Below are 27,550 nucleotides of genomic sequence, written 5' to 3'. Positions count from 1 at the left end.
TGTGTATATTGTGCAAGTGTGTTTCCGTTTAAATCTGGTTAAATCTCAGCATGACGTGCCTCTATCGAGGGTGTACTTGTTCCTCTATAGTTGATTGATTGAGTGTTCATTCAGTGTGCTACCTGTTTGACTAGTGCATCATGGCGCTCCTGGGTGGCCTGGTTCTCGGCCTCCCTGTCCCCCAGGCTCAGTTTGAGTCTCTGCAGCTCCCCTTCCAGGCTGCGTCTCCCCAGCTCCACCCTGGTCCCCCGGGCCTCGGCAGCCTCCAGGGCCTCCCGCAGACGCCTCCGCTCAGCCTCCAGACGCACCTCGCCCGCACGCTGCTTACTCAACTGATCCTACAGGTAGGGAGGGGGAGGAGGGGAGAGTGAGGTGAGAGAAAGGGAGACAGAGGTAGAGAATGAGAGAGTGACAGAAAGAGAAGGAGAGAGCTAAAAGAGATGAAACTGGCAGACTGGCAGTCACATTTCAAAGCCAGCCAGCCAGTCCATACAGCTGCTCTGTAGAGATATAGAACTAGACACGAGGGGAAAACAGAGACACTCCACAAACCCACTCTCAGAGAGGCCAGGCCAGATAGACATAAACACACAGATAGACAGTTGATCCACAGATGGCCACATCCCTTCTTCCTTCTCTCAACTCTCCATAATGCTGAAATCCCCCCCTTGCTCCCGAACTTCCTCCCATCTCTTTCCAGCAACATAAATCATTTGAGTCTTTTCCCAGGAATACAGTCTATTAAATTATCTACTATTTGATTCTGTGGCTCCTAACTATAATCTCTATAATCATAAATACCTACCCTCCTTTCCCTTCATTCGTCTTTTCCATTGCACTTTATCCCACTAACCCTCTCAATCTCTCTATTTCCTTCACACTCAGCCAGTCCATTTCTCTCTCCCTCTTTCCCCATGCTCCCTCTGTTGTCGGCTATGGGTAGTGTTTTCTAGGGTGGTGTGAGGGTTGGACTTAGAGGACTGGACATATGGACAGTTGCTTTGCCCAGAAATATGACATGGAGTTTTGTTTAATGACTCATTATTCTGTGGCATCTGTTGTTATGACTTCTGCTTCCACCTAGTGCTTCCTGCAGGGTCACCATATGGCAGTGTTGGCAGGTCAGTGGTCAGCTCTGTGTGTTAGAAGACACTAGAATCCTTGTCAGGGAAGATATTCTACAGTAAGTATGTGTTCGTGTGCATGTATGTCTACCTGTGTGTGTTTTTTCTCCGTCTCGGCAGTCTGCAGGGCTCTCTCCAGCTCCTTGACTCTGTCAGTGAGGCTTCTCCTCTCCCTCTCTCCCCTCCTCACAGTCTCCTCCTGCTGCTGGAGCATGGCCTGAGTCGAGCTCAGACGCCCGTCAACGCCACGCTTACCTGGACGGAAACACACAGACAGTCACAACACTGAAGCATTCACAGACAAGGTCTTTATGCTAATGTATGCTCTCCCCGGGTCTTTGTATGTCTGTCAATGACTTCACTGTGTAAATGATTCTCTTGGCCTTGGCCTTCTTATGGTTTGCGTGCGTGCGACGTGTGTATGTGTCTCACCCTCCTGGCACTCCTGCAGTGTGTTGTGTAGCTGAGAGAGGCGGTTCTGGGCGGAGTCTCTCTCCCCTGTCACCTCCTCCAACTCTCTCTGTAGCGCCCCCAACTGGCAGCGAGCCTCGTCCTGAAAACCAACATCAGGAACACATTTCAACAACATGCCTTCAGACAATCTGACAGACTTTTTGCATTTCCTACAGTCACATATCAGTGCTGCAGAGATGTTTACAGCACAATGTTGAGATAATTTATCTAAAAGTAAAGAGTGAAAAGGGACTTCAATCTGTTAGAATAGGAGAATGTGTATAAAATCTAAATATGTGTACTGCTCTGCCCATGTAGTACCCGGTCTCTCTGAGCTTCTCGGAGCTCCTGGAGGAAGTCTCTGAGGCCGCAGCGCAGCGTCTCAGGGTCCAGCTCAGGCAGGGGCATGGGGAGGGGGGTGTCCCCCTGCTCTGGGGAGATCGGCCTGGAGCAGCCCAATGTGTTGTCAGGGGTCGAGCCTCCAAAATCTGGAAGAAAAGATTATATACAGTATAACTCCTCGCAATTTATGTCCCACTTTCACATTGACATGTTTTGTGATATGTGAGCATTTCACCCTCACCTTTTGGGGGTGAAAGTGAGCAGCGTAGGGGCGAGAGGCTGCGGGGACGTGTAATGCTGCTGTAGGATGTTGCTGGGGGACTCCCTCTGGGGCTCCTGCCCCTGCCCCCGCTGGCACTTCTCCGGCCCCCCGCCCCAATGCCCAGCGTACGGGTCAGTGCCGACTGCAAGCTGCCCAGGCGGAACTCCAGCTCCCTGCGTCCGGCCTCGGCCCGGGACAGCTCTAGCTCGGTGGCAGCCAGGCGGCCCTGGGCCTCGCTGAGATGCAGGCTGGATTGGGTGAGGGAGTCCTGGGCTGTCTGGGCCCGCAGGGACAGGTTCCTGGCCTCATCCTGGAGCTTCTTCTCACAGCCCCGGGCATCCTGCAGCTGGGCCGTCAGCTCCCTCTCACAGCCCCGCCAGCCTGACTCTGACTCTGTCAGACGCCTCTGGAGGATGGACAGCTGGAGGGAGGGAGGGAGGGAAGAGGAGGAGGGGGGAGGATAGAGATGGGAAGAGAAGTACAGTAGAGAGGGATGTGTAGAGAGCAGTTGACTAAGTTTTATGTTTAACCGAGCATAAATACAATCTAACCTCTCACTCTACTACACCCAAAGCTCTCTCTCTCCCTCCTCACCTCTTTCTTGATGGAAGTCCTGGCTGTGTCAGCCTCGGCCAGCTTCTGTTTGAGAGAGAAGATCTCCCGCCCTCTCTCCTCCTCTCTCTGCTCCTCCAGGGAGAGACGTGTCTGCAACTCAGCCACCTCCCTCCCTTTCTGTTCCTTCTCGCCATCCAGCACCTTCACCTGATGGAGTGATCGAACGGAGGACAAGTTCTACAATATGTCTAAGCCCAGGCCTGGAGTTTTTCCTGGTAAGATCCAGTGGATAGCAAGAACTCAATGCCCTAGTCAAGTTTGAGTTCTCTACAGCAGGTAAGGTAAACCAATAAGTGTAAAAGAATAAACAAAGTGTTTCAGAGATGTGAGGGTATGTGTGACTGACCTGTCTGCGTAGCTCCTGCAGCTCTCTCCGGGCCTCCAGCCGTGACCTCTCCACCTCTCTCAGACAGCTGCGGAGCTCCGTCACCTCTCTCTGTGCAGATGACAGGCTCTCCTCCAGAACAGCCAGCCGCTGCTCCTTCTCCTCACACTGACGCTTCACACTGACACACACATATTTCCTCCTTTTATATACAGTACATGCGTTCTGTAGAATTTTTACTACCTAACAGAGAGTGATACTAGTATATTAACTTTTGAAAGGTGACAATCAGAGTCAGAGGTATGCAGCTAAGTACTACCTGATTCTCTCAGTATCTGCACTTCTCAGAGTCTCCCTCAGCTGGGCATTTGATAGGCTGAGAGTGTCTCTCTCCTTGGTGACATCAGTGAGGGTGCGCCGTAGCTCTACCCCATCCCTTCTGTACCCCTCCCCGGTGTCACGGGTTTGGTTGAGGCGCCTGTCCATCTCCAGCATGTCCCGCCTCACCTGGTCTCGGCTCTCCTCACTGGCTGAGAGAGAAGCTCTGCACTCCTCCAACTGGAAGAGGAAGTTAGGGAGAGTGGTGAAGAAATGTTGAACCAGAAATGGTCACCGGCTCCATCCCTGACTCTAACCGCCTCTTACCTCTTTGAGGGCAGCATCAGTGTGTGTCTGCAGGTCAGAGCTGTTCTCCTGCAACCGGTGCAGCTCCCGCTCATGAACACTGCCAGCCTCCTCCAGCTGAGAGCGAAGCTCCATTAACTCACTGGTCAAAGCCCCCACTGTGGCCTGCCGACAAAGTCAGGGAAACTTTAATGTCTTTAAAAAAAGTTCATGGTAGTACAGAATGGGAACAGAGTTTTAAAACGGTCTATAATTACCCTCTCCTGTTCTTTGTAATGCGCTGCCTCTCTGGCCAGTCTGTCCAGCTCCAGGGTTGCAGTACCCAGCTCTGCCTGCAGGATGGACACTCTCTCAGACAGCACCGCCTTCTCTGCCTCCTTCTGGGACAGCATCTGAGAGAGGGAGAAAATAGAAAGGGCCTCTAGAACTGGGGATATGGATCACAACCTCATGAGAGTAGTCATCTCTTAGTCACATTTGCTCTGCACTTCATTACAGACAAATGTAATGCAATGGTAAATCTAAGCACTGGCGGTAGTGCTATAGGTCCAGGAGTGTAAGAAATATTTTTGTTATTTTCACAGCCGGAATTAAGAGTGCAATAACTGCAGGTGGCTCAAAATGGCAAGGTTTTGATAAATAAACAAGTTGTAGGTGTGAGAACGGCTTGGCAGCAGGTAGGGGCGGCAGGTAGCCTAGTGGTTAGAGCATTGGACTAGTAACCAAAAGGTTGCAAGATCGAATCCCCGAGCTGACAAGGTAAAAATCTGTCATTCTGCCTCTGAACAAGGCAGTTAACCCAGTGTTCCTAGGCCGTCATTGAAAATAAGAAGTTGTTCTTAACTGACTTGCCTAGTTAAATAAAGGTAAAATTAAAAAAGGGCTTGGCCATTCTCTGGTTAAAATCCCTAAGAATCTATTGATGCACCCGTGCGTCAATCTATGTAACATAATTTTAAAAATCCACCAATTTAAGCTAAAGATTTTTTTTTTTTGTTGCATCGTCTACGTCTCAATCCACCACATGTTGGCTTTCCGCATCTGCAGTGGAAGGTGGCTGAGCTACAACGGTGTTTGTCAGACCATGAGACATCCCGAAAATCTGTCTTCTCATGAAAGTGTCGGAACGATTTGGCATACAAACTAATGAGACTCTCACGATAGTGTTCTCCATTTTGCTCTACAACCCCCCAAAAAGTTGTCCATGCAAATGAATGGATGTATGGAGGTAGTTTGTTCCAACAAAAATAAGGGGTTAAATATGTGTCCAAAAAAATATATATATTCCTGAGCTTTCTTAAATCTCCTAGATATAGGACAGACACTTCAAAGCCTTTTACTGTCTTTTTTTGGCCATTTATGAATGTATTATTCAAAGTGTTTCTATTTTTTATATAATTGTTGATACCTAAAGGGTCCTAAAATTCCAAATTGATGCACCCGTGCGTCAATCTATGTAACATAATTTTAAAAATCCACCAATTTAAGCTGGTATGACCATCTTAAAACAATGACATATTTTAGCATTCCCCAATGGCTTAGACTTAGAGGTTTTAATCAACACATTCCATGGCTTAATACTGCATGTGCTTGTCTCAAGTTCTGTAGGTTACTGATGGTATTTGCATTGCCCCCAACTTCAATTAGGCTTGGGGCATGGATTATTTTCATCCTGGTCCATTGTGTATTGATATACTACAGTTTATTAAATAGCATACGCTACAGTAACGTGTAGGCTAATAGCAACACGTTGTTTGCTTAATGCCCTGTTCGGCATCAACGAGCTTAGCCTAGCCTACATTTTTTAAATTTTATTTCACCTTTATTTAACCAGGTAGGCAAGTTGAGAACAAGTTCTCATTTACAATTGCGACCTGGCCAAGATAAAGCAAAGCAGTTCGACAACATACAAAAACACAGAGTTACACATGGAGTAAAACAACATACAATCAATGATACAGTAGACAAAAATAGGACTATATACAATGTGAGCAAATGATGTGAGATAAGGGAGGTAAAGGCAAAAAAGGCCATGGTGGCAGAGTAAATACAGTATAGCAAGTAAAACACTGGAATGGTAGATTTGTTATTTGAAGAAAGTTCAAAGTTAAAATATAAATAATATGGTGCAAAGGAGCAAAATAATAAATAAAATAAATAAATACAGTAGGGGAAGAGGTAGTAGTTTGGGCTAAATTATAGATGGCCTATGTACAGGTGCAGTGATCTGGGAGCTGCTCTGACAGCTGGTGCTTAAAGCAAGTGAGGGAGATAAGTGTTTCCAGTTTCAGAGATTTTTGTAGTTCGTTCCAGTCATTGGCAGCAGAGAACTGAAAGGAGAGACGACCAAAGGAGGAGTTGGCTTTAGGGGTGACCAGAGAGATATACCTGCTGGAGCGCGTGCTACAGGTGGGTGCTGCTATGGTGACCAGTGAGCGGAGATAAGGGGGGACTTTACCTAGCAGGGTCTTGTAGATGACCTGGAGCCAATGTGTTTGGCGACGATTATGAAGCGAAGGCCAGCCAACGAGAGCGTACAGGTCGCAGTGGTGGGTAGTATATGGGGCTTTGGTGACAAAACAGATGGCACTGTGATAGACTGCATCCAGCTTGTTGAGTAGGGTATTGGAGGCTATTTTGTAAATGACATCGCCGAAGTCGAGGATTGGTAGGATGGTCAGTTTTACGAGGGTATGTTTGGCAGCATGAGTGAAGGATGCTTTGTTGCGAAATAGGAAGCCAATTCTAGATTTAACTTTGGATTGGAGATGATTGATGTGAGTCTGGAAGGAGAGTTTACAGTCTAACCAGACACCTAGGTATTTGTAGTTGTCCACAAATTCTAAGTCAGAACCGTCCAGAGAAGTGATGCTGGACAGGCGGGCAGATGCAGGCAGCGATCGGTTGAAGAGCATGCATTTAGTTTTACTTGTATTTAGGAGCAGTTGGAGACCACGGAAGGAGAGTTGTATGGCATTGAAGCTCGTCTGGAGGGTTGTTAACACAGTGTCCAAAGAAGGGCCAGAAGTATACAGAATGGTGTCGTCTGCGTAGAGGTGGATCAGAGATTCACCAGCAGCAAGAGCGACATCATTGATGTATACAGAGAAAAGAGTTGGCCCAAGAATTGAACCCTGTGGTACCCCCATAGAGACTGCCAGAGGTCCGGACAGCAGGCCCTCCGATTTGACACACTGAACTCTATCAGAGAAGTAGTTGGTGAACCAGGCGACGCAATCGTTTGAGAAACCAAGGCTACTGAGTATGCCGATGAGGATGTGGTGATTAACAGAGTCAAAAGCTTTGGCCAGGTCAATGAATACGGCAGCACAGTATTGTTTCTTATCGATGGCGGTTACGATGTCGTTTAGGACCTTGAGCGTGGCTGAGGTGCACCCATGACCAGCTCTGAAACCAGATTGCATAGCGGAGAGGGTGCGGTGGGATTCGAAATGGTCGGTAATCTATTTGTTGACTTGGCTTTCAAAGACCTTAGAAAGGCAGGGTAGGATGGATATAGGTCTGTAGCAATTTGGGTCAAGAGTGTCACCTCCTTTGAAGAGGGGGATGACAGCAGCTGCTTTCCAATCTATGGGAATCTCAGATGACACAAAAGAGAGGTTGAACAGGCTAGTAATAGGGGTTGCAATAATTTCGGCAGATAATTTTAATAAGAAAGGGTCCAGATTGTCAAGCCCAGCTGATTTGTAGGGGTCCAGATTTTGCAGCTCTTTCAGAACATCAGCTGAATGGATTTGGAAGAAGGAGAAATGGGGGAGGCTTGGGCGAGTAGCTGTGGGGGGTGCAGTGCTGTTGAATGCAGTAGGGGTAGCCAGGTGGAAAGCATGGCCAGCCGTAGAAAAATGCTTATTGAAATTCTCAATTATAGTGGGCTTATCGGTGGTGACAGAGTTTCCTATCCTCAGTGCAGTGGGCAGTTGGGAGGAGGTGTTCTTATTCTCCATGGACTTTACAGTGTCCCAGAACTTTTTAGAGTTTGAGTTGCAGGAAGCAAATTTCTGTTTGAAAAAGCTAGCCTTGTCTTTACATATCGCACTTTTCCGTCTTTGGTAACCGGATGAGAGGCGCTCTTTGAAGATGGGGATGGATACTTGAACAAGCAAAATGATGTATGCAGGTAGGCATATGTGTGTATGTTTAAGGATGTGCAGTACTGTATATTTTCAAATCAAGACACTCTGACGAATAGATTTAAGGCCAGCACTACAGGCTGAAATTACATTTTTGCAAATACCTATACATTTTGAGATTTGTTGGTATTTTGGCTCACTAATATTAGTATTTAAACACATAAAACGATCAAAATCTTGATGAAAATGTATATTTTCTTTTATTTATCTTACCATCAAAGTTTCATGAATCTTAACCACTTTAAAATGGTCATACATCCATCATTTCAAAACTCACTATTTTTAATTACACTTAAGTTAAAAGCCCTTTTCATAGAGAATGTAACAAATTGGAAAATATATATAGTAACTTAGTTTGAAGAGATGGTGATTGGATCTAAAAAGGTGTTGGTAGTCTAAATTCAGTGTACTTGTCTTTAACTGCCATTTACTGAGAGTCAGACTCTTCCCACATGCCAACTCCTTTTCCTCAGCTTCAGTAGCATCTGCTTTCACCAAATTGTGTGTGGTAATACTTAGATATATTCTCGAGACTTGCTCAGAGGGAATTGTTGATATGTTGTAAAAAATAAATAATAATCTCTCGATAATACATAATATAAAATGCATTTTATAAACATGGCTTTAGTATTTTACAGCTAGAAATATGAAAAAAAAATGTATCCACAATCTGCTCTGAGTCAGTCCTGTCCTGGAGTGTCTTAATAAAATGAAACCAAAATATTTAGGGTGACTTAATCCAGTGTCCAGAAAAATGGATTTACAAATATGTGCATATTTAATGAGTTATTGCCTCATTTGCATATTTTACTACAATATTTCAGTAGACCATTTAAAACCTAATTTATTTATTTATATACTTGGCTAATGGCTAGGATAACAATATGCACATACAGTGGGGAGAACAAGTATTTGATACACTGCCGATTTTGCAGGTTTTCCTACTTACAAAGCATGTAGAGGTCTGTAATTTTTATCATAGGTACACTTCAACTGTGAGAGACGGAATCTAAAAAATCCATAAAATCACATTGTATGATTTTTAAGTAATTAATTTGCATTTTATTGCATGACATAAGTATTTGATCACCTACCAACCAGTAAGAATTCTGGCTCTCACAGACCTGTTAGTTTGGCTCTCACAGACCTCTACATGCTTTCTAAGTAGGAAAACCTGCAAAATCGGCAGTGTATCAAATACTTGTTCTCCCCACTGTATGTGTGCTTCTAAACCAGCCTTGATTAAGGGGAAGGTAGGCAATGCTTGGTTTTTAATCCATTTAAACGGGATGGAAACCAATTATGTTTTATGTTTCTACACTGAACAAAAATATTAAAAACGCAACATGCAACAATTTATACGATTTTACAGTTCATATTAGGAAATCAATCAATCAATTGAAATAAATTAATTAAGCCCTAATCTATGAATTTCACGACTTATAGATACATACAGATGCATCGGTTGGTCACAGATACTTTAAAAAAAGGTAGGGACGTGAATCAGAAATCCAGTCAGTATCTGGTGTGACCACCATTTGCCTCATGCAGCACGACACCTCTCCTTCGCATAGAGTTGATCAGGCTGTTGATTGTGGCCTGTGGAATGTTGTCCCTCCTCTTCAATGGCTGTGCGAAGTTGCTGGATATTGGTGGGAACTGGAACACGCTGTGGTACAAGTCGATCCAGAGCATCCCAAACATGCTCAATGGGTGACATGTCTGGAGAGTATGCAGGCCATGGAAGAACTGGGACATTTTCAGCTTCCAGGAATTGTGTACAGATCCTTGCGACATGGTGCCGTGCATAATCATGCTGAAACATGAGGTGATGGCAGCGGATGAATGGCACGACAATGGGCCTCAGGATCTTCTCACAGTATCTCTGTGCATTCAAATTGCCATCGATAAAATGCAATTGTGTTTGTTGTCCATAGCTTATGTCGGCCGATACCATAACCCCACCGCCAGCATGGGGCACTATGTTCTCAACGTTGACATCAGCAACTCGCCCACACGATGCCATACACGCTGTCTGCCATCTGCCCGGTACTGTTTAAACCAGGATTCATCTGTGAAAAGCACACTTCCCCAGCATGCCAGTGGCCATCAAAGGTGAGCATTTGCCCACTGAACTCGGTTACGACGCCTAACTGCAGTCGGGTCAAGACCCTGGTGAGGACGACGAGCACGCAGATGAGCTTTTTGAGATGGTTTCTGACAGTTTGTGCAGAAATTATTGTGTAAACCAACAGTTTCATCAGCTTTCCGGGTGGCTGGTCTCAGATGATCCCACAGTTTAAGAAGCTGGATGTGGAGGTCCTGGGCTGGTGTGGTTACACGTGGTCTGTGGCTGTGAGGCCAGATGGACGCACTGCCAAATTCTCTAAAACGATGTTGGAGGCGGCTTATGGTAGAGAAATAAAAATGATGTTATCTGGCAACAGCTCTGGTGGACATTCCTGCAGTCAGCATGCCAATTGCACACTCCCTCAAAACTTGAGACATCTGTGGCATTGTGTTGTGTGACAAAACTGCACATTTTAGAGTGGCCATTTATTGTTCCCAGCAGAAGGTATGTCCTGTGTAATGATCATGCGGTTTAATCAGCTTCTTGATATGCCACACCTGTCAGGTGGATGGATTATGGACTGCTTTTTGTGGGTCTTACAACTTCCCATTAGCGCTGCATAAAATGGTCACTTTTGTGCTTGTTTTTAAGGACACACCTCAAATATTGCCATCCCTCCCACCTCAGTGCAAACGAGTTGATGTAAGACAGGTTAATTGCCAACCCCGGCGTTAGGGCTGGAAAATGCCAGTGCACAGGTTTTACATGACACTTGCCCCTCAGACCTTAGCGCTAGCTGAAAATAAAGCCCGCATTGTGTTTGTATGGTCTCTCAGATGTGCCTGACCTGTTGTTTCTCTGTCTCTGCCTGTAGCAGACTCTGGTCTCTGTCGTGCTGCAGACTCCTCACTTCATCTTTCAGGTCCTCCCGGTCTCTCTCGGCTCTGAGGAGCTGCTCCTCTGCCTCCTGTCTGACCTGTCGCAGTGCCCCCTCCTGTTCAAACTCCAGACTGCGACACAGGGCCTCCTGGAGAACAAACACACTCAGTTGTTCATGTTCATTGTATGGGTTAAACCAGCCCAAATAAAGAACATGAACAACTGAGTAGAGTCAAGACCTACAGTGAGACACCTTGGGCAAAGCAATAAAAAACAAGAACAAATTTCTTTACAGTAAAACCATCCAAATAGTGCTCTTACTGCTAACACAAACACCTCTCCAAACAGGACTAGACAGACAAACACAGTCCAGCCTAAGCCCTCCTCACCTTCTCAGCGGTCAGTCTCTCTGCCTCCTCCTGGTGGTCAGTGATGGCAGTGTGGAGGGCCTGCTGGTACTCCTGCTGGGTGGTTGTCAGGGCCTGGCTCAAAGCCTCTCTCTCCCTCTCACTCTGCGCCAGCACATTCTCCCCATCCGCACGCACCCGCCTCAGCTCCGCTACACAGGACAATATCAGACACGATGACCAGTTTTACACCTTTGTTCATACAGTCTCAGTCATACAGCAGATACACCATCAAACGCAGCAACAGTTTTCTACTAAGGGTTGTAACCCTCTTCACTCACAGCCCCGTTCATATATGGGTTGAAAATGGCAGATTTTGTCATTGTAAACACCTCATTTGGATCACAGTGGCTGTAGAGTAACATGCTATACATGACACCAGAGCCCTGGTTCTCCACTTCACAGAGCTGAATGGGTTTTGGCTGACAGCCTTTATAAACTTGAGCACTGTGCGCGACTTGAAGAGGCCCATCCCTCCGACTAATCGGCTACTTTTGCACATTTGTTGTTGTCCGAGTGAGGGAAATGCTGAAAATTGAGAGGAGTCTATGTGTTTTGAAAGATGAGACGTTGAGAATTATAATAAATACCGCTTTGATGTCATACAAGCAAACCACACACCCGTGAGTCCAAACGTTTACTTCACATTTCCGTATTAGAAAACTCATGTAATTTACAGTATCATCGTTTATGATCGCTATGGCATGTGCTACACCCCGGGTTGTCCTGAACAGAATGAGCCTGTTTGTCGCATTGTGTTGAACATTTGCCACAGAACAAGCACTTGAATGCACTCATGACTCCATTCTATGTGCAACAAAATTACAATCTGTTTGTAGGAAGTGGCCTTGGAAAGCCTAACACTGTAAGATCGTATTTTATAACTTAGCTAGCCATGTTGGCAATAGAATAAGCTTTCAAATCATGCCCAACTGCCCCAGATTGGGATTTACAGTATAATGGAACATTTTGGGATTGTGTTTTGTCTTATTTTGCACCTATTCCAAAATGTCAATGAATATTCTTATTATGTTACTGAATGTATTTTCAGATTTCATTATTAACAAATGCTGTGAAAAGTCCAGTAAATGTAAAATGCACATAAAATCAACAGTATAATGTTTGGATTCAGTCTTGTGTCAGGTGAACTGTTGTGTCCTTTCCCCATAATCTCCAAAGTGTTTTCTTTCAATTGTTACCCTGGTCATGCATATGCTTTTTATAGTTCTGTTAGAACCTTTTCAATTTGGCCATATCCATATAGCCCAATTTCCACGAGTGTAAGGGGTTAAACACAGGTTTCTATTTCCTGATCTATGGCTCTCTCCCTCAATGTTCCTTAACCATTTCTTCCATTCCAACATATCCATCCTCCCCTCTTCCTTTCTTACTCTCACAGACTTTCTCTCTCTCCTACCTCTTCTCCTCTTCTCACCCATTTATTTCATTTATTTCTCATCCTCCTCTCTGTCTCTCTCCATCTCTCACCGGTGGTGGTCTCCCGGAGTAGCCGCAGGCTCTGGTTCTCTGCTTCTAGCTGCTCTCTGCGAAACTCTAGCTGAACCAGCTGCTGCTGCACCTCAAACAGGCTGGTCTCCAAGGCCTCCCGTTCCGACCTGCAGGGGCATGGACACTAATATTAGGGACCAATTCGTCAACACACACACAGAAATACACACACCGTCGGTCAGACACACACAGATCTCTCACCTGAATGAGGCCAACTCCTCTGTTAGTGTGGCGTTCTCTCTCTCCGATGCAGTCAGCTGGACCACCAGCCCCGCCCTCTCCCTGACCAGCTCCGCCCGGCCCCGCCCTACTTCCTCCAGAGCCACGCCCTGTCTCTGTTCCTCACCGCGGGCCATGCCCAATTCCGCCCCCAGAGAGCTCACCTCGCCACACAGCTGTCAGCAGAGAGATACACAGGTACATGCAGTAAAACTGTACACATTTACAGACAAAGGTTCACTGGAACAACAAGGTTTCAGAACCCAGCGATTTTCATGCACTGTTAATTACTGATTAGTCCAGAGTGACAGACGCTCTTTCTTGCCACATTCCCATTCAGAGTGGAGAGGACCCTCATCGTTTACCTGAGTGACTTTGTCCTGCAGCTTCACTCTATCAGCCCTGAGGCTCTGAAGCTCTGCCTCCATCCCCACCCTGCTCAGCTCAGACTCCTGCAAGGATTGGTGGAGGGCGAGGCGGGCGGAGTCCAACTCTAGCCTGTCCTGCTCCAATCGGACGAGCTCATCTCTGATAGTCATCTTCTCCTGCTCCGCTTCATGTTTCTGGGCCTGCAGGTGGGCCTTCTCCTCTTCAAGCTGAGAGAAACATAGACACATATGAGAGACAGGACGGGTGTGCAAGGCTTACATTAAAAACTACAAGCGATCCTGATAGGCAATAGGCATACCATGATACCATGGCTTACAGAAAACATATTAGCAAGGTCAATGCTTTGTTTTGATGAAGATGACATGGTTACTCTTGCATCAGTTCTACACTGATCAAATAAATAAAGGGAACACTAAAATATCACATCCTAGATCTGAATGAATGAAATAATCTTATTAAATACTTTTTTCTTTACATAGTTGAATGTGCTGACAACAAAATCAAACAAAAATTATCAATGGAAATCCAATTTATCAACCCATGGAGGTCTGGATTTGGAGTCACACTCAAAATTAAAGTGGAAAACCACACTACAGGCTGATCCAACTTTGATGTAATGTCCTTAAAACTAGTCAAAATGAGGCTCAGTAGTGTGTGTGGCCTCCACGTGCCTGTATGACCTCCCTACAATGCCTGGGCATGCTCCTGATGAGGTGGCGGATGGTCTCCTGAGGGATCTCCTCCCAGACCTGGACTAAAGCATCCGCCAACTCCTGGACAGTCTGTGGTGCAACGTGGCGTTGGTGGATGGAGCGAGACATGATGTCCCAGATGTGCTCAATTGGATTCAGGTCTGGGGAACAGGCGGGCCAGTCCATAGCATCAATGCCTTCCTCTTGCAGGAACTGCTGACACACTCCAGCCACATGAGGTCTAGCATTGTCTTGCATTAGGAGGAACCCAGGGCCAACCGTACCAGCATATGGTCTCACAAGGGGTCTGAGGATCTCATCTCGGTACCTAATGGCAGTCAGGCTACCTCTGGCGAGCACATGGAGGGCTGTGCGGCCCCCCCAAAGAAATGCCACCCCACACCATGACTGACCCACCGCCAAACCGGTCATGCTGGAGGATGTTGCAGGCAGCAGAACGTTCTCCACGGCGTCCCCAGACTCTGTCACGTCTGTCACGTGCTCAGTGTGAACCTGCTTTCATCTGTGAAGAGCACAGGGCGCCAGTGGCGAATTTGCCAATCTTGGTGTTCTCTGGCAAATGCCAAACGTCCTGCACGGTGTTGGGCTGTAAGCACAACCCCCACCTGTGGACGTCGGGCCCTCATACCACCCTCATGGAGTATGTTTCTGACTGTTTGAGCAGACACATGCACATTTGTGGCCTGCTGGAGGTCATTTTGCAGGGCTTTGGCAGTGCTTCTCCTGCTCCTCCTTGCACAAAGGCGGAGGTAGCGGTCCTGCTGCTGGGTTGTTGCCCTCCTACGGCCTCCTCCACGTCTCCTGATGTACTGGCCTGTCTCCTGGTAGCGCCTCCATGCTCTGGACACTACACTGACAGACACAGCAAACCTTCTTGCCACAGCTCGCATTGATGTGCCATCCTGGGTGAGCTGCACTACCTGAGCCACTTGTATGGGTTGTAGACTCCGTCTCATGCTACCACTAGAGTGAAAGCACCGCCAGCATTCAAAAGTGACCAAAACATCAGCCAGGAAGCATAGGAACTGAGAAGTGGTCTGTGGTCACCACCTGCAGAACCACTCCTTTATTGGGGGTGTCTTGCTAATTGCCTAGAATTTCCACCTGTTGTCTATTCCATTTGCACAACAGCATGTGAAATGTATTGTTTAAGTGTTCCCTTTATTTTTTTGAGCAGTGTATATGACATCCACCACAAGTGTCAGTCAAATGTTGATCAAGGTGTTGGTCCCACCTGGCTGATGATGGAGTTGAGGTCAGACTTGTCCTGGGCCAGGCCCTCATTCATGCTGCCCATCTTGGCCAGAGAGTCTCGGAGGGCTGCCTCCTCAGAGTGAAGCTTGTTGACCAGCAGAGAGAGCTCTGCATTACTGCTCTCAGCCTGGGGGACCGGGGACAAAACATACAAGGATATGTAAAACAGAGGATAGGTAACCTTTCAACATAGAACAGAGAGGAAGTTAAAGGGACCAAAAGTATGACAAGCAAACACAAGAGGAGCCAGAGAGTTATCGTGACATCTGTATCTGTGTGTGTGTCATACCCGGGCCAAAGCCTCAGTGAGCTGGGTCTTCTCTCCTTTCAGCAGCTGCCTCTCCACCTCTGCCTGGTGGTGAGTCTCTCTCACTGTAGACAGCTCCCCTCTCTGGACAGACGCCCGGCTCTCACTCTGCTCCCACTGCTTCTGACTGTGGGGACAGGTACCAGGGACAGAGGACAAGGGTAGGAATAGTTATGTACAGTATACTTGCAATCTCCTCCTTCTAATTCTCATAATTTACTACCCTCGTCTCCTCCTTTCTCATAATTTCATAATTTCCCTCTTTTTCCCCATCACTCTCTCCCTTCCACCTTTATTTTCACACTCTCACTCACACTCTGTCGGTCTCTGCCTTGGCCCGGTCTCTCTCCTGCAGCGCGTCCACCTTCTCCTCTCTCTCGTGATCCCTCTCTCTCTGGGCCGACGTCACGGCCTGTTGCAGCTTCTCACAGTCCATCTGCAGAATCTGGGCCTTGATCAGAGCTGCCTGGGCTGCCTTCTCCACAGCCACCTTCTCACTGACAGGATAGAGACAAAGACACAGAACACAACAGGACAATGGATACATTAGAAATATCTACTGAAATATAACCATTAATATGCATAGAGTAAGTGTTCTTTAACCAGGGCACTGAGTGCAGACACTTCCTGGTCCTAAATGGTTTACCATCTCCCAAGTTGTGTTAGAAGTCTGCCTGAGCCCTCCTGGTTTTACCTAGCCAGTGTGTCCCTGTCTTGTTTCAGACGGTCTCTCTCTCTCTGTGTGGTGTCCTTCTCTCTCTGAACTCCATCCCTCTCTCCATGCAGGGTCTGACTGCGCTGTTCCGCGTCCCGCTTGGCTGACTCCGCCTCTGCTAGCTGCCTGCGCAGCAATTGTACTGATGACTGGGCAGAGGACAGACGCCCACGGACCTCCTGTGGACCAGAGAGACAGAGACAGATGAGACAGTGGGACACTGAAAGTGATACAGAGGAACAAAGAAACTCAAGATAACATTTATAGAAAAAAGTTTGTATAGGAAAGTTTGACAATGTAACATTGGAATAAAGCAACCTCAATTTCCAATCCCAGCGAATAAATATAGTAAACCCATATAGATAGTAGTAGATGTGTTAATGTGTCCAGCTGCAGCAGAGGGACAGTGTGGAGGGGGTACCTGCAGCTGGAGATGTCTGCTGTTGACAGCAGACCGCAGGGCTGACAGGCTGGCCTCTGGGACGGTGGCCAACGAGGAGTAACGCCTGGGAGAGGTGGATCCCCATGGTGATGAGGAGCGGTGAGGGGAGGAGACACGGAGAAGAGCCAATAGAGGAGCCCCAGTGTTCTCCTGGTCTGCTTCTGATGACGAGTCCCCATCGGATAAGACAGTCTGGGAAGAGGATTCAATAAAGGGTTTTGGTCAAAGTTTCCGTGTGTGTGTGTGTGTGTGTGTGTGTGTGTGTGTGTGTGTGTGTGTGTGTGTGTGTGAGAGAGAGTGTGAGAGAGTTGGCTGTACCTGGGCAATGTCTCTCAGTGTGTCCAGTAGTGTTTCAGTATGAGCCCTCATCACCTGCATGTCTGTCTCATCGTTGCCACTCTGCTCCTGCAGGAGGATAGAACAATAGTGAGAAGGGAGGGGTATGAAGGCTAAGGAGGGCTAATGGCTACAGGAAGTATCTCTGCTGGGTTCACACAGGCCAGTCTCTCACCTCCAGTCTCCTGGTCAGTGAGGCCACGTCTCTGTCTCTCTCCTCACTGTGGCCCTTCAGCCTCTCCACCTCTCGCACTGCATCTGACAGCCTGACCATAAACACACAGATCCCTTAGCATACCATGGAATCTCTGCGATGCACGTTACACTCCTGATTTGTCTACCACCACCAGGCAGATCAGGCTGCCACTTACTAAACACAAAGACACAGACAGACAGACAGACAGACAGACAGACAGACAGACAGACAGACAGACAGACAAGAGTCTGAATCCCATAGGGCTCTGCTCAAAACTATTGTACTATGTAGGGTGCCATTTTGGACGCAGACAGTGACTGAGCAGTGTTCAGTTCTCTCTGACCTGGGGCCTCATTTATAAAACTGTGCGGAGGATTCACATCAAAAGGTGGGGTACGGACAAAACGCAGAAAGTGCTTACGCACAAAAATATTCTGATTTCTAACACAGTGCGCACACGTCCCATGCCAGTTTCCCTTTATGAATCACAATCAACTCGAAACTTGGCGCACGTGAGCGAGCGTCTTGTCCCACCCTTTTAACGCCCATAGTTGCCTATGAATAGTCAGCGAAACGCCCCTAATTCATTTTCATTGGGATTTGACGACAATGACGGCAAATCCTGACAGAAAGGCTGAAAAAAGAAATTTCACCCAGTGTGAAATGGAAGTTCTTGTAGGTTGAAGCAAGAACAAATATACTGTTGGTGGACACAGTGTGGGCATTACAAATGCTAAAAAGGCGTTAGTGGCAGCATGTGGCGGACGCTGTGAATGCTGCTGGCTCAGGTCAGACCCTCTCAGAAATAAAAAACAAGTGGTCTGACAAAAGTGGAGGCCAAAAGGCGCATAGCCTTACAGAGACAAAGTGTTTGTGCCACAGGTGGGGGAAAGGGGACACCGGAGCTCAACCCCCTTGATGAGCGACTTGCCGGTATTGTCGGGGAATCCCTCCTGAGTGGAGTAGTGACGGAGGTGGAGGGGGACACGGACATGCAAGATGCACCGGATGATCCAGATACGTAATTAGTATTCCCTCGTTTGAAAAGAGTAAACCAAATGCATTCAAGTTGTGTTTAAAAATGTATTTACACAAACAATTGTGACATTTTCTATAGTTTTTAGTTGCTACGTGTTCTATGGGGCGGTGGTGCTGCAGCTGAGCAGGAGCTGAGTGAGTTTTCTATAGTTTTTAGTTGCTACGTGTTCTATGGGGCGGTGGTGCTGCAGCTGAGCAGGAGCTGAGTGAGTTTTCTATAGTTTTTAGTTGCTACGTGTTCTATGGGGCGGTGGTGCTGCAGCTGAGCAGGGGCGGTGGTGCTGCAGCTGAGCAGGAGCTGAGTGAGTTTTCTATAGTTTTTAGTTGCTACGTGTTCTATGGGGCGGTGGTGCTGCAGCTGAGCAGGAGCTGAGTGAGTTTTCTATAGTTTTTAGTTGCTACGTGTTCTATGGGGCGGTGGTGCTGCAGCTGAGCAGGAGCTGAGTGCGCCCAGCCCCAGTGTCTCCACTGCACCTCGTGCTTCACAACCCTCTAGCGGCCGTGTCCTCACAGATGCAGTCCTGCAAACGCAAAGAGACACCATCGACGCTATTAACGAGGTTGCCAAGGAGTTGAAGTGGGACAGGCACGGCCAAATCTTCCAACAGTGCCAAAGCAGCCATTGTGCGTCATTACGCATTGTAATTGCATGCCTTTTTATACCCACCCATTTGATTGTCAAAGCTACCCAATTGCGTAACACCTTCAGGTGTGGTAATTACCCTGATTGTAACTGACAATGACAGGGCCATCACATTGACAGTTCTGCGCAACATGTGATAATAATATATGAAACTGTATACTCGTATCTGCCCGACTGAGGCATCGAAAACGGCATCAGTTTAAACGTAATTTGTCTTACTGTTCACCTTATTATTTACGAGAATACATTTCATAACATGCAAGTATTGTTTAGTAATTACAGATCCAATTAAATATGATTCCCGATTAAACTAGACAACATATTTGAGGGGTTTTTGTTTTTTTGTGTGCACTCCAGGGAACTCTTCATATATAATACGTGAGAGGTAATATTTTAGATTTATTTTACACAATGGTATCAATTTCAAAGCGTTTCTCAAGTTTCATCCTTCTGCCATCAGAGTCGTAGTTTCTCATTTCTCCAGTTTATGTGCGTACGTATGGGTCATGGAGGACCGCACATACTCCCGTCAAGTTGGTTTTTTATAAATCCCAAAGTTTGCTTCGAAAGTGGCGTACACCTTCTTTTGTGCCTACGCAACTTTATAAATGAGACCCCTGGTGTTCAGTTCTCTCTCTGACCTGGTGTTCAGTTCTCTCCCTGACCTGGTGTTCAGTTCTCTCCCTGACCTGGTGTTCAGTTCTCTCACTGACCTGGTGTTCAGTTCTCTCTCTGACCTGGTGTTCAGTTCTTGTTCAGTTCTCTCTCTGACCTGGTGTTCAGTTCTCTCTCTGACCTGGTGTTCAGTTCTCTCACTGACCTGGTGTTCAGTTCTCTCACTGACCTGGTGTTCAGTTCTCTCCCTGACCTGGTGTTCAGTTCTCTCCCTGACCTGGTGTTCAGTTCTCTCCCTGACCTGGTGTTCAGTTCTCTCCCTGACCTGGTGTTCAGTTCTCTCCCTGACCTGGTGTTCAGTTCTTGTTCAGTTCTCTCTCTGACCTGGTGTTCAGTTCTCTCTCTGACCTGGTGTTCAGTTCTCTCTCTGACCTGGTGTTCAATTCTCTCCCTGACCTGGTGTTCAGTTCTCTCTCTGACCTGGCGTTGAGCTCAGCCCTTTCAGCATCAGTCCTGGTCTGCAGGCTCATCATTTCAGCCACCCGTTCTCTGAGCTGCAGCTCCAGCTGCCCCCGCAGCGCCACCTCCCGCTCTAGAGCCAGAGTCGCCCCTCCCTCCCGGCTGCGCAGCGTGGAGGACAGGCTGGAACAGGATGACTGGACAGAGTGGGAGGCCCGGGCCAGCTCGTTACGCATGTCTGACAAGTCCCTGGCAGGGGAAAAGGGGAAATATGAAAGAATTCAAAGACACAAGCATGCAACTATATAACGGAGTGCATTTATGCAGAGTGTTGTGAGTTAGTTGTTCGGACCTCTCTGTGGCGCTCTTCAGCTCACAGACCTGTCTACGGAAGCCCACCACCTGTCGCCATACGGATAGCAGACGACTGTGCTCACTGCTGAAATAACTGTGGAAAGACTAAGAGATAGAAATTGTGAAATGTCAATGTCACGTGACAGAAAATAAGAGAAGTGCTTCTAATGAAAACAGAAAAATGAAAACAGCCATCCACAAAAACTATAATACACACTTCCTCCTCCCTCCTCCAATCAGACTCCCTCTGCTCCAGCTCCTCCCTGGATTTGGACCAATCAGCAGTGAGTCTGCGTATGTCCTGGCTGAGTGCCTCATTGGCCAGTCCTGCCTGCTCCAACTGCTCTCTCAGCATGGCGTTCACTGCAGACAGACTGCTGCTCCTGTGGAGCGTAACACGGCATTGCATCAATTGCATTGAATTCTGTACGTCATTAGTTTCATTGCTGATTGGCCCAGGCAGATTCCAATCACTAACCTTTGCTGCTCCTCCTCCAACCGGATGAGAGCATTTTCCAGGTCGCCGCATGGATCCTCCTCGTCTCGATGGTGGCTGTTGTTGGACATATCACAACGACCCTAAAGGGAAATAAGAATGACAGCTATGCATCAGATGTGAATTGTAGATGAACTCAATGTTGTTACTAAATGGCATGGTTAGTTGATTCAGAATGTCTCCATAGTGGTGTAGAGCAGTACGAACACTCAGTCTGTGCTGCTCCAGCTCCGAGGACTTCTCCACTAGAGTCTGCTCTAGATCTCCACACCTCTTCTTGTACTGCAGGACCTGGAGGGGAGGACACAGTGAGGTGATCTGCACTCTGACTGGTGACATAACATAGACTAGCTAATCAGCATCAGGTTCCCATTTGTCACCATCAAATGTTTTCATTCTTAGTAGGAGAGTCTGTAGGACAGTGATGTCATACAGGAAGACATCTATGAGGTTCATGAACTTACATCCCGTATTACAACCATGAAAAGAAATCACTGCCATCACCTGCTTTATGTTCATGTGTGTGTTCTTCTGTTGACAACTGAGAGGGTTGACAGACAATTACTGGCCTATAAATGAACTAGTAAAACACCCTTTAACCTCCAAATAATTGGGAGGTGAATGGAAACAGATGCATCATAGTGTGATACCTTGGCCTGCAGTTTCTGCACCAGCTGAGCCTGTCTTTGCTGGCCCTCCTGGTAGGCTGTGAGTTTACGCTTGTAGGCTGCCTGTTCCTCGTCCAGACGCCGGCGCAGGTCCATGTTCTGTTGAGCCTGGCTGCGAGACTCTGGTGAATCCCGCTCCCCGTCACCTGTCTCCAGGCGGAGCGCCTGCTCGAGCTATGTGGATGAGAACACATAGGGGGATGATGCACAGGGGGAGTCGCGGCCTTATGCTTCAGAGCACCACAACTCAGACTGATATGTAACCACTGTCTTTCTTCAGGTTTGCCAGGTATGCTATAGAAAATAAATATATTTAAATAAGCTGAAATGTTTTACCATTATTCTATGTTATAAATTCTGAATTATTGCATGGTGCAAGGTAGTTACATTTGCATCTACCCACCCCTATCTGACCAAAATGGTTTCTCCGAGGGCTCTGTGATTGAGGAGTTGTAAGCAGCACTGTAATGAATGTTCAGGGCTTCTCCATGGAGAACACCACAGTTCAGTCTAGCAGTAAACACAAACCTGTCTCCATAGGAACCTCTGTAGGTCTCAACAACTGGGTCTATACAGATAAGCCTCTCTGTATTCTACATTTAGACATAAAGTACTGACGTGGATTCATGTTATAGTAGCCTGGATGTTGGATTTTAGCATTACATTTACATTAGTCTCATTTGTCAGAAGAGTCATTTTAACTGCAGGTTATCTGAATCACCATTTGAAGAACATTTGAAGATCAAAGGTAACATAAGAGATATTTCCGGTTTGTTTTAGAGCTGACAATCTTGCATGTACAACCACATTTAGTTAGGCTAAATTCTAACGCCATACTACTGAGCCCCCCCACTCTGGCCTGATCCCCCCCTCCTCCCCTCTGTTTACAATCACCAGGGGTGACGAACGCCATAGCAACATGCCACTTCACTTCATTCCAGTCCCGTAACCAAGGAGACGGACAAAACTCTTCCAAGCAGACAAAGAAAATAGTAAAGGGAGAATTGAGATAGGGGTACATTGGTATTCCTTATATGTGTCTGTCAAATGCCCCTACAGAATGCCCCTCTGTGGCCTACTTTGTCTTTAGTGTTTGGTGTATGGCAACTCCTCCAACTAGTCCTCTATGGGAAAGATTTCAGACTACATTTGTGGGTCAAGAATTTAAACCCACCACATATTTTCGTCTAGCAACCAGGTTAGTGTAGTACTACAACCAGCCCAAATGAATAATTAAGAAGAGAACTCTTACTAATTGCCAACAAATGCATTCATTCTCCCTCTCTCAACCTCCATTTACTTATGTACATCACATCTAATCCTGTTATCTTTTCCTGGATAATCTCATTTTATCTTTTACTTACTGTGCCCTGTCTTATGTCTCTCTCCCTCCACTCATCTCACAATCAATCTATTTTTCCTGCCTTCTCTTCTCTGTCTCTTACCCTCTCGCTGATGGCGCTGTATTTGATAGCCAGCTCATCTCGGTCCGCCCTGCTATGGGCCAGCAGATCCTCCAGCCTTCCCAGCTCTACCTGCAGCACCCGGTTCTCCTCCTGGACTGACATCACTGAGGACATGGCTCCTGGTGCTGGGGTGGGGAGGGGAAAGAGAGAGGCGCAGACAACCACTTGTGTTAATGAAGAGCACAGCGCTTCATTCAATATTCAGGACACTATTTTGAAAACATCTGTGATTTTTTTGAATAATCAGGTGGTTATACACTCAATTCAAATCGTATTTGTCACATGCGCCGAATATAACAAGTGTAGACTTTACCATAAAATGCTTACTTACGAGCCCTTTCCCAACAATGCAAAGTTAAAAATTACGAGAAATGTGTAAAAAATGTATTGGAAATAGTAACACAATAACAATAACGAGACCATATACAAGGAGGACCGGTACCGAGTCAATGTGCCGGGGTACAAAGTAGATGAGGTAATATGTACATGTAGGTAGGGGTAAAGTGACTAGGCGATCAGTATAGATAATAAACAGAGTAGCAGCAGCATATGTGAAGAGTGTGAAAGTGTGTCTACATGTGACTGTGTGTGTGTTTTGTGTGTGTGAGAGTATGTAGTGTGTGTGTGTGTGTGTGTTGAATTGTGACTGTATAGTATGTGTGAGTGTGTGGGTAGAGTCCAGTGAGTGTGCATAGAGCCGATGCAAGAGAGTCAGTGCAAATAAAAAGGGGGTCAATGCAAATAGTCAGGGTAGCCATTTGATTAACTGTTCAGCAGTTTTATCGCTATCCACTCACGGCTCTCGTTGAGGTTCTTGGTGACGATCTCTCGGACTCGTGCAGGTAAACACGTAGGAGGGTCTTCAGGGGAGGCGCCTCGGACTGTCAGCCTCTTCTCTTCAGACAACACACTCTCCTCCAGCCTCTGGTAGGAAGACAGACACAGAAGCATTTATATTGGAGAAAGGAGAGTTAGGGGGAGAGCAGAGCATGTACATTGAAGATAGGATAACAGCTGTTGCAGCCACCTACTAGTATTGTGTGAGGCTACTTTGATTATCTATCCTGTTGAATGTGGACACTTTTGACAAATAAAATCTCCAACTTCCATATGATTACCCTTTCTGCAATCCTTATCTTATTTGTGAGTTCATGTCCTCAGAGACTAGAGACTAAAGCTCAGGGCCCTGCAGTGCACAGTGCCATGAGGACAGGTGGTGTCTCAGCAGTCACTCCTGTCTACCACAGAGCTGTGTTCAGAATAGAACACTGACCTCACACTCTGCAGAGTGCACACACACACACACACACACACACACACACACACACACACACACACACACATTTTCAGCACACAACATAGAGCAGAATGTATGGATTCTCTGTCGAAGTGTTAAACCATCAGCATCCCCAGTGAAGAAGTCTATTGTAATTACAACTAGCCTACATAATTATAACATATTGGGTGGCCTATTGATATTTCTGTAAATCAATTATTTACAGGAGAATACCAATACACCATTAAAAAAAAGAACGATACATTTTTACATTTACATTTACGTCATTTAGCAGACGCTCTTATCCAGAGCGACTTACAAATCAAAGTGTAATCATGCACTGGTCATGACATCACCTGTATGACAGATTCCAATTTGGAATCCGTGTTGGAATTCTCTGTGTCGCTCATTGAGGAATATCTCAACAGCAATATCTTCAGGCCTGAAAAATAAACTTTTGTCGCTCCAGTCCGGTGCTCTGGAAGCGTTATCAAATAGGATTAACCGTTCGATGTAGATCGCGATTAACGGATGCACGCGAGTAAATGCTTATCTAAATGAACGATACATTAGCAACTATAAAAATAAAAGCATATGTACGCTGTACAGACAGTCCAGAAAGTTGTGATAGTTTGCTGGAATCTCAGGATTTCTTACACGTCCCACAGGTGACTGCCCTGCTCGGTCCTTCTCTCCAGGACTGTCGGAAAGATTGAGGACAGGGGGATTAGCAGATTTAAAATCCCCCCTCCCTCCCGAGGATCGCTTCCGTTTGCATTCTTTGCCTGGCCACCCATGCAGTTTAATAACTTTTTTTTTTGCAGTTGAGTGTAGGGCTAACTAAATAAATTATTATTGGATTAAAAAATTTAGGAAATTTGTAGGCCGCACAAATTTCACAGTGCCTGTAGGATGTGTTTGGTACAGGTTTTTCAAGGCCCAGTGCAGACAAAAACGTGATATATTTCCAAACTATGAGGTTGGAATAATACTGTGAAATTGATTATAATGCCCTTAGTGTAAAAGCTGTCTGAAAAGTTTTGGCCTGCCTGGTGACATCAGCAGGGGGTGAATTAGTTAATAGATCAATAAGAAAGAGACTTCTCTGCCAAGAACAGCTATACTGTACAAAAATATAAATGCAACAATTAAAGATTTTACTGAGTTACAGTTCAGATAAAGAAATCAGTCAACTGAAATAAATTCATTAGACCCTAATCTATTGATTTAACATGACTGTGCAGGGGTGAAGCCAATTAAAATGGTCAAAAAGACACAAAAATAGCTTCACAAAAAAAACGAATTCTGATTGGCTGGGCCAGGCTCCCCACTGGGCCAATCTGAATGAGTCTTTCCCCACAAAGGGGCTTTATTCCCAGACAGAAATACTCCTCAGAACCTTTTTGGGATTTTTAAAGAAGAAGCTATTTTTGTTTCAAATTAAAATGGTCAAAAAGACAAAATCACAGTAAGGTACATACTTGTTACACAGAAATGATTAGTATTGAGATAAAAACAGCTGCATTGGACCTTTAAGAAGTCTGTGTGTCCATTCATCAGGCCTATTAGTGACATACAGCAGTTTCTTCTGTCATATAGAATAGAATTAGACAAGGAAGAGTTGTTAGGCTACACAGTATGAATAATGATGAGGGGGGCCACGTTAAGGGGCATCCATGATCCCTACACCCCTCTGTAAATGGGAAATTTGGTGACAGTGACTACATGTCGGTCACTGTTTATAATGTTACAATATATTAACACACACATGACCAACAAGGAAGGAAAAGCAGAACAAATGTGTTCCCCTTTTCAGTATCTGGGGGCCCAGCTTGATCACTGTGCCTGCCACACCACTTCAATGCTTGAATTACCATGGTAACAGACATGCCTACAAAAGAGAGGGACTCAGAATGTCAATAACAGACCCCTCTATTCACAAAGCTCAGCCTTAACCACACCTCCACAACCTTCAGCATGTTGTCATTTTGAAAGGTGTGCATAAAATATTGAGCCATTTTATTCTGCCAAATAACTACTGTATATTTGGACAATGTTAAATATTATACAATATTACATCCCAACATTCAGTTTTTAGGGTTTGTTTTGGGTTAAGGGCCCTCTTGTGGTGTCCTGGCAGAGCTGTATTGTATAGAGGCAAGGGTAATAGATACTTTTTTGAGCATGCAAGATCAGCATTTGAATCTTTGTGAATAAGTTAACTTGGAAACATAACCTTAGGTTAATCATAAAGCATATCTTAAGGTCTACAACAAAGGGCCCACCATTTTTCCTGGTCAGGTCATGAGAGTAAAAACTCCAGGCCCTAAGTGATCCTATTACCATGCAATTACCGGTACTGTAATAATAAGCAAGTTAGCCAACTAGGCCTAGCCTATTATAGCTCAGACAGGTTTAACCTGGGTAATGAATCTGGGTGTGGGTCTGTTTTCTGTCCTCTGGTAAAGCATGTATAGGCTACAAGGATTCATTCATTTGTCAGTTATAGCCAAACTCTCTGCTGTAACCCCTGAAATGTCTATGTAATACTGTACAGTGGTATCTAAACTAGAGCCAGCAAGAGTAGTCTGCATTCTACAAATGTAAGCTGTTCTGCTATAAAGGATAAATAAATCGTGGTCAGGCAGAATTACAAACGACTAATAATAACTATTATTTTTGTGAATATATAAATTAAGATAGTATTTTGGGGAATATTACATTGTTATAGGCTACGGTTAGGGTGTATTGTCAAAAGCTTCAAGTTACTTGGCTTTCACATCACTGAGCGTTGTGAGCGTTGGGCCAGTAACCAATCGAATCTCCAAGCTGACAAGGTAAAAATCTGCCGTTCTGCCCCTGAGCAAGGCAGTTAACCCACTGTTCCCCAAGCGCTGAAGACGTGGATGTCGATTAAGGCAGCCTCTCTGATTCAGAGGGGTTGGGTTAAATACGGAAGAGACATTTCAGTTGAAGGCATTCAGTTGTACAACTGACTAGGCTTCCCCCATAATGGTCCCTCCACACCGGCGAACAAGGCGCAATAGCGCCTCTTCAACCTCAGGAAGCTGAAGAAACTTCCGAGCCACGGCCTGTTTACCCCACTACCATCTAGAAGTCGGAGACAGTTCAGGTGGATCAAAGATGGGTTAAACGGCTTCTATTTACAGACCATCAGACTGCTAAACAGTCATCACTAGC

The 27,550-nt window shown here is 46.0% G+C and overlaps 1 protein-coding gene across 3 annotated transcripts in view; it reads right to left on the bottom strand.

Moving 5' to 3' along the window:
- The window catches only part of LOC115207767 (rootletin), a 44,375-nt gene that overhangs the window by 14,887 nt on the left and 1,938 nt on the right, over nt 1-27,550 (bottom strand). Inside the window, exons 1-31 of one of the 3 annotated variants that reach the window (XM_029775237.1) lie at nt 24,706-25,340; nt 23,871-23,997; nt 23,053-23,198; nt 21,590-21,781; nt 21,147-21,230; nt 20,922-21,022; nt 20,661-20,826; nt 20,442-20,548; nt 20,111-20,338; nt 17,314-17,404; nt 17,121-17,207; nt 16,782-16,994; nt 16,340-16,539; nt 15,960-16,142; nt 15,628-15,772; nt 15,319-15,465; nt 13,347-13,577; nt 12,964-13,157; nt 12,742-12,869; nt 11,236-11,405; nt 10,815-10,994; nt 4,003-4,137; nt 3,767-3,910; nt 3,441-3,679; nt 3,143-3,302; nt 2,776-2,943; nt 2,161-2,602; nt 1,899-2,065; nt 1,557-1,677; nt 1,216-1,379; nt 123-338 (exon numbers count right to left, since the gene is read on the bottom strand). In XM_029775237.1, coding sequence (XP_029631097.1) covers nt 123-338; nt 1,216-1,379; nt 1,557-1,677; nt 1,899-2,065; nt 2,161-2,602; nt 2,776-2,943; nt 3,143-3,302; nt 3,441-3,679; nt 3,767-3,910; nt 4,003-4,137; nt 10,815-10,994; nt 11,236-11,405; nt 12,742-12,869; nt 12,964-13,157; nt 13,347-13,577; nt 15,319-15,465; nt 15,628-15,772; nt 15,960-16,142; nt 16,340-16,539; nt 16,782-16,994; nt 17,121-17,207; nt 17,314-17,404; nt 20,111-20,338; nt 20,442-20,548; nt 20,661-20,826; nt 20,922-21,022; nt 21,147-21,230; nt 21,590-21,781; nt 23,053-23,198; nt 23,871-23,997; nt 24,706-24,759 — 5,130 coding nt within the window. In that variant the 5' untranslated portion in view covers nt 24,760-25,340. Of the gene's footprint in view, nt 1-122; nt 339-1,215; nt 1,380-1,556; nt 1,678-1,898; nt 2,066-2,160; nt 2,603-2,775; nt 2,944-3,142; nt 3,303-3,440; nt 3,680-3,766; nt 3,911-4,002; nt 4,138-10,814; nt 10,995-11,235; nt 11,406-12,741; nt 12,870-12,963; nt 13,158-13,346; nt 13,578-15,318; nt 15,466-15,627; nt 15,773-15,959; nt 16,143-16,339; nt 16,540-16,781; nt 16,995-17,120; nt 17,208-17,313; nt 17,405-20,110; nt 20,339-20,441; nt 20,549-20,660; nt 20,827-20,921; nt 21,023-21,146; nt 21,231-21,589; nt 21,782-23,052; nt 23,199-23,870; nt 23,998-24,705; nt 25,341-27,550 lie in introns of those variants that run through there. The other 2 variants (XM_029775238.1, XM_029775239.1) reach the window with 2 other exon arrangements.

The sequence above is a fragment of the Salmo trutta genome, chromosome 14, assembly GCF_901001165.1.
Source record: "Salmo trutta chromosome 14, fSalTru1.1, whole genome shotgun sequence".
In the NCBI taxonomy this organism is placed as follows: Eukaryota; Metazoa; Chordata; class Actinopteri; order Salmoniformes; family Salmonidae; genus Salmo; species Salmo trutta.
This window is presented reverse-complemented; position numbering and strand designations above follow the sequence as displayed.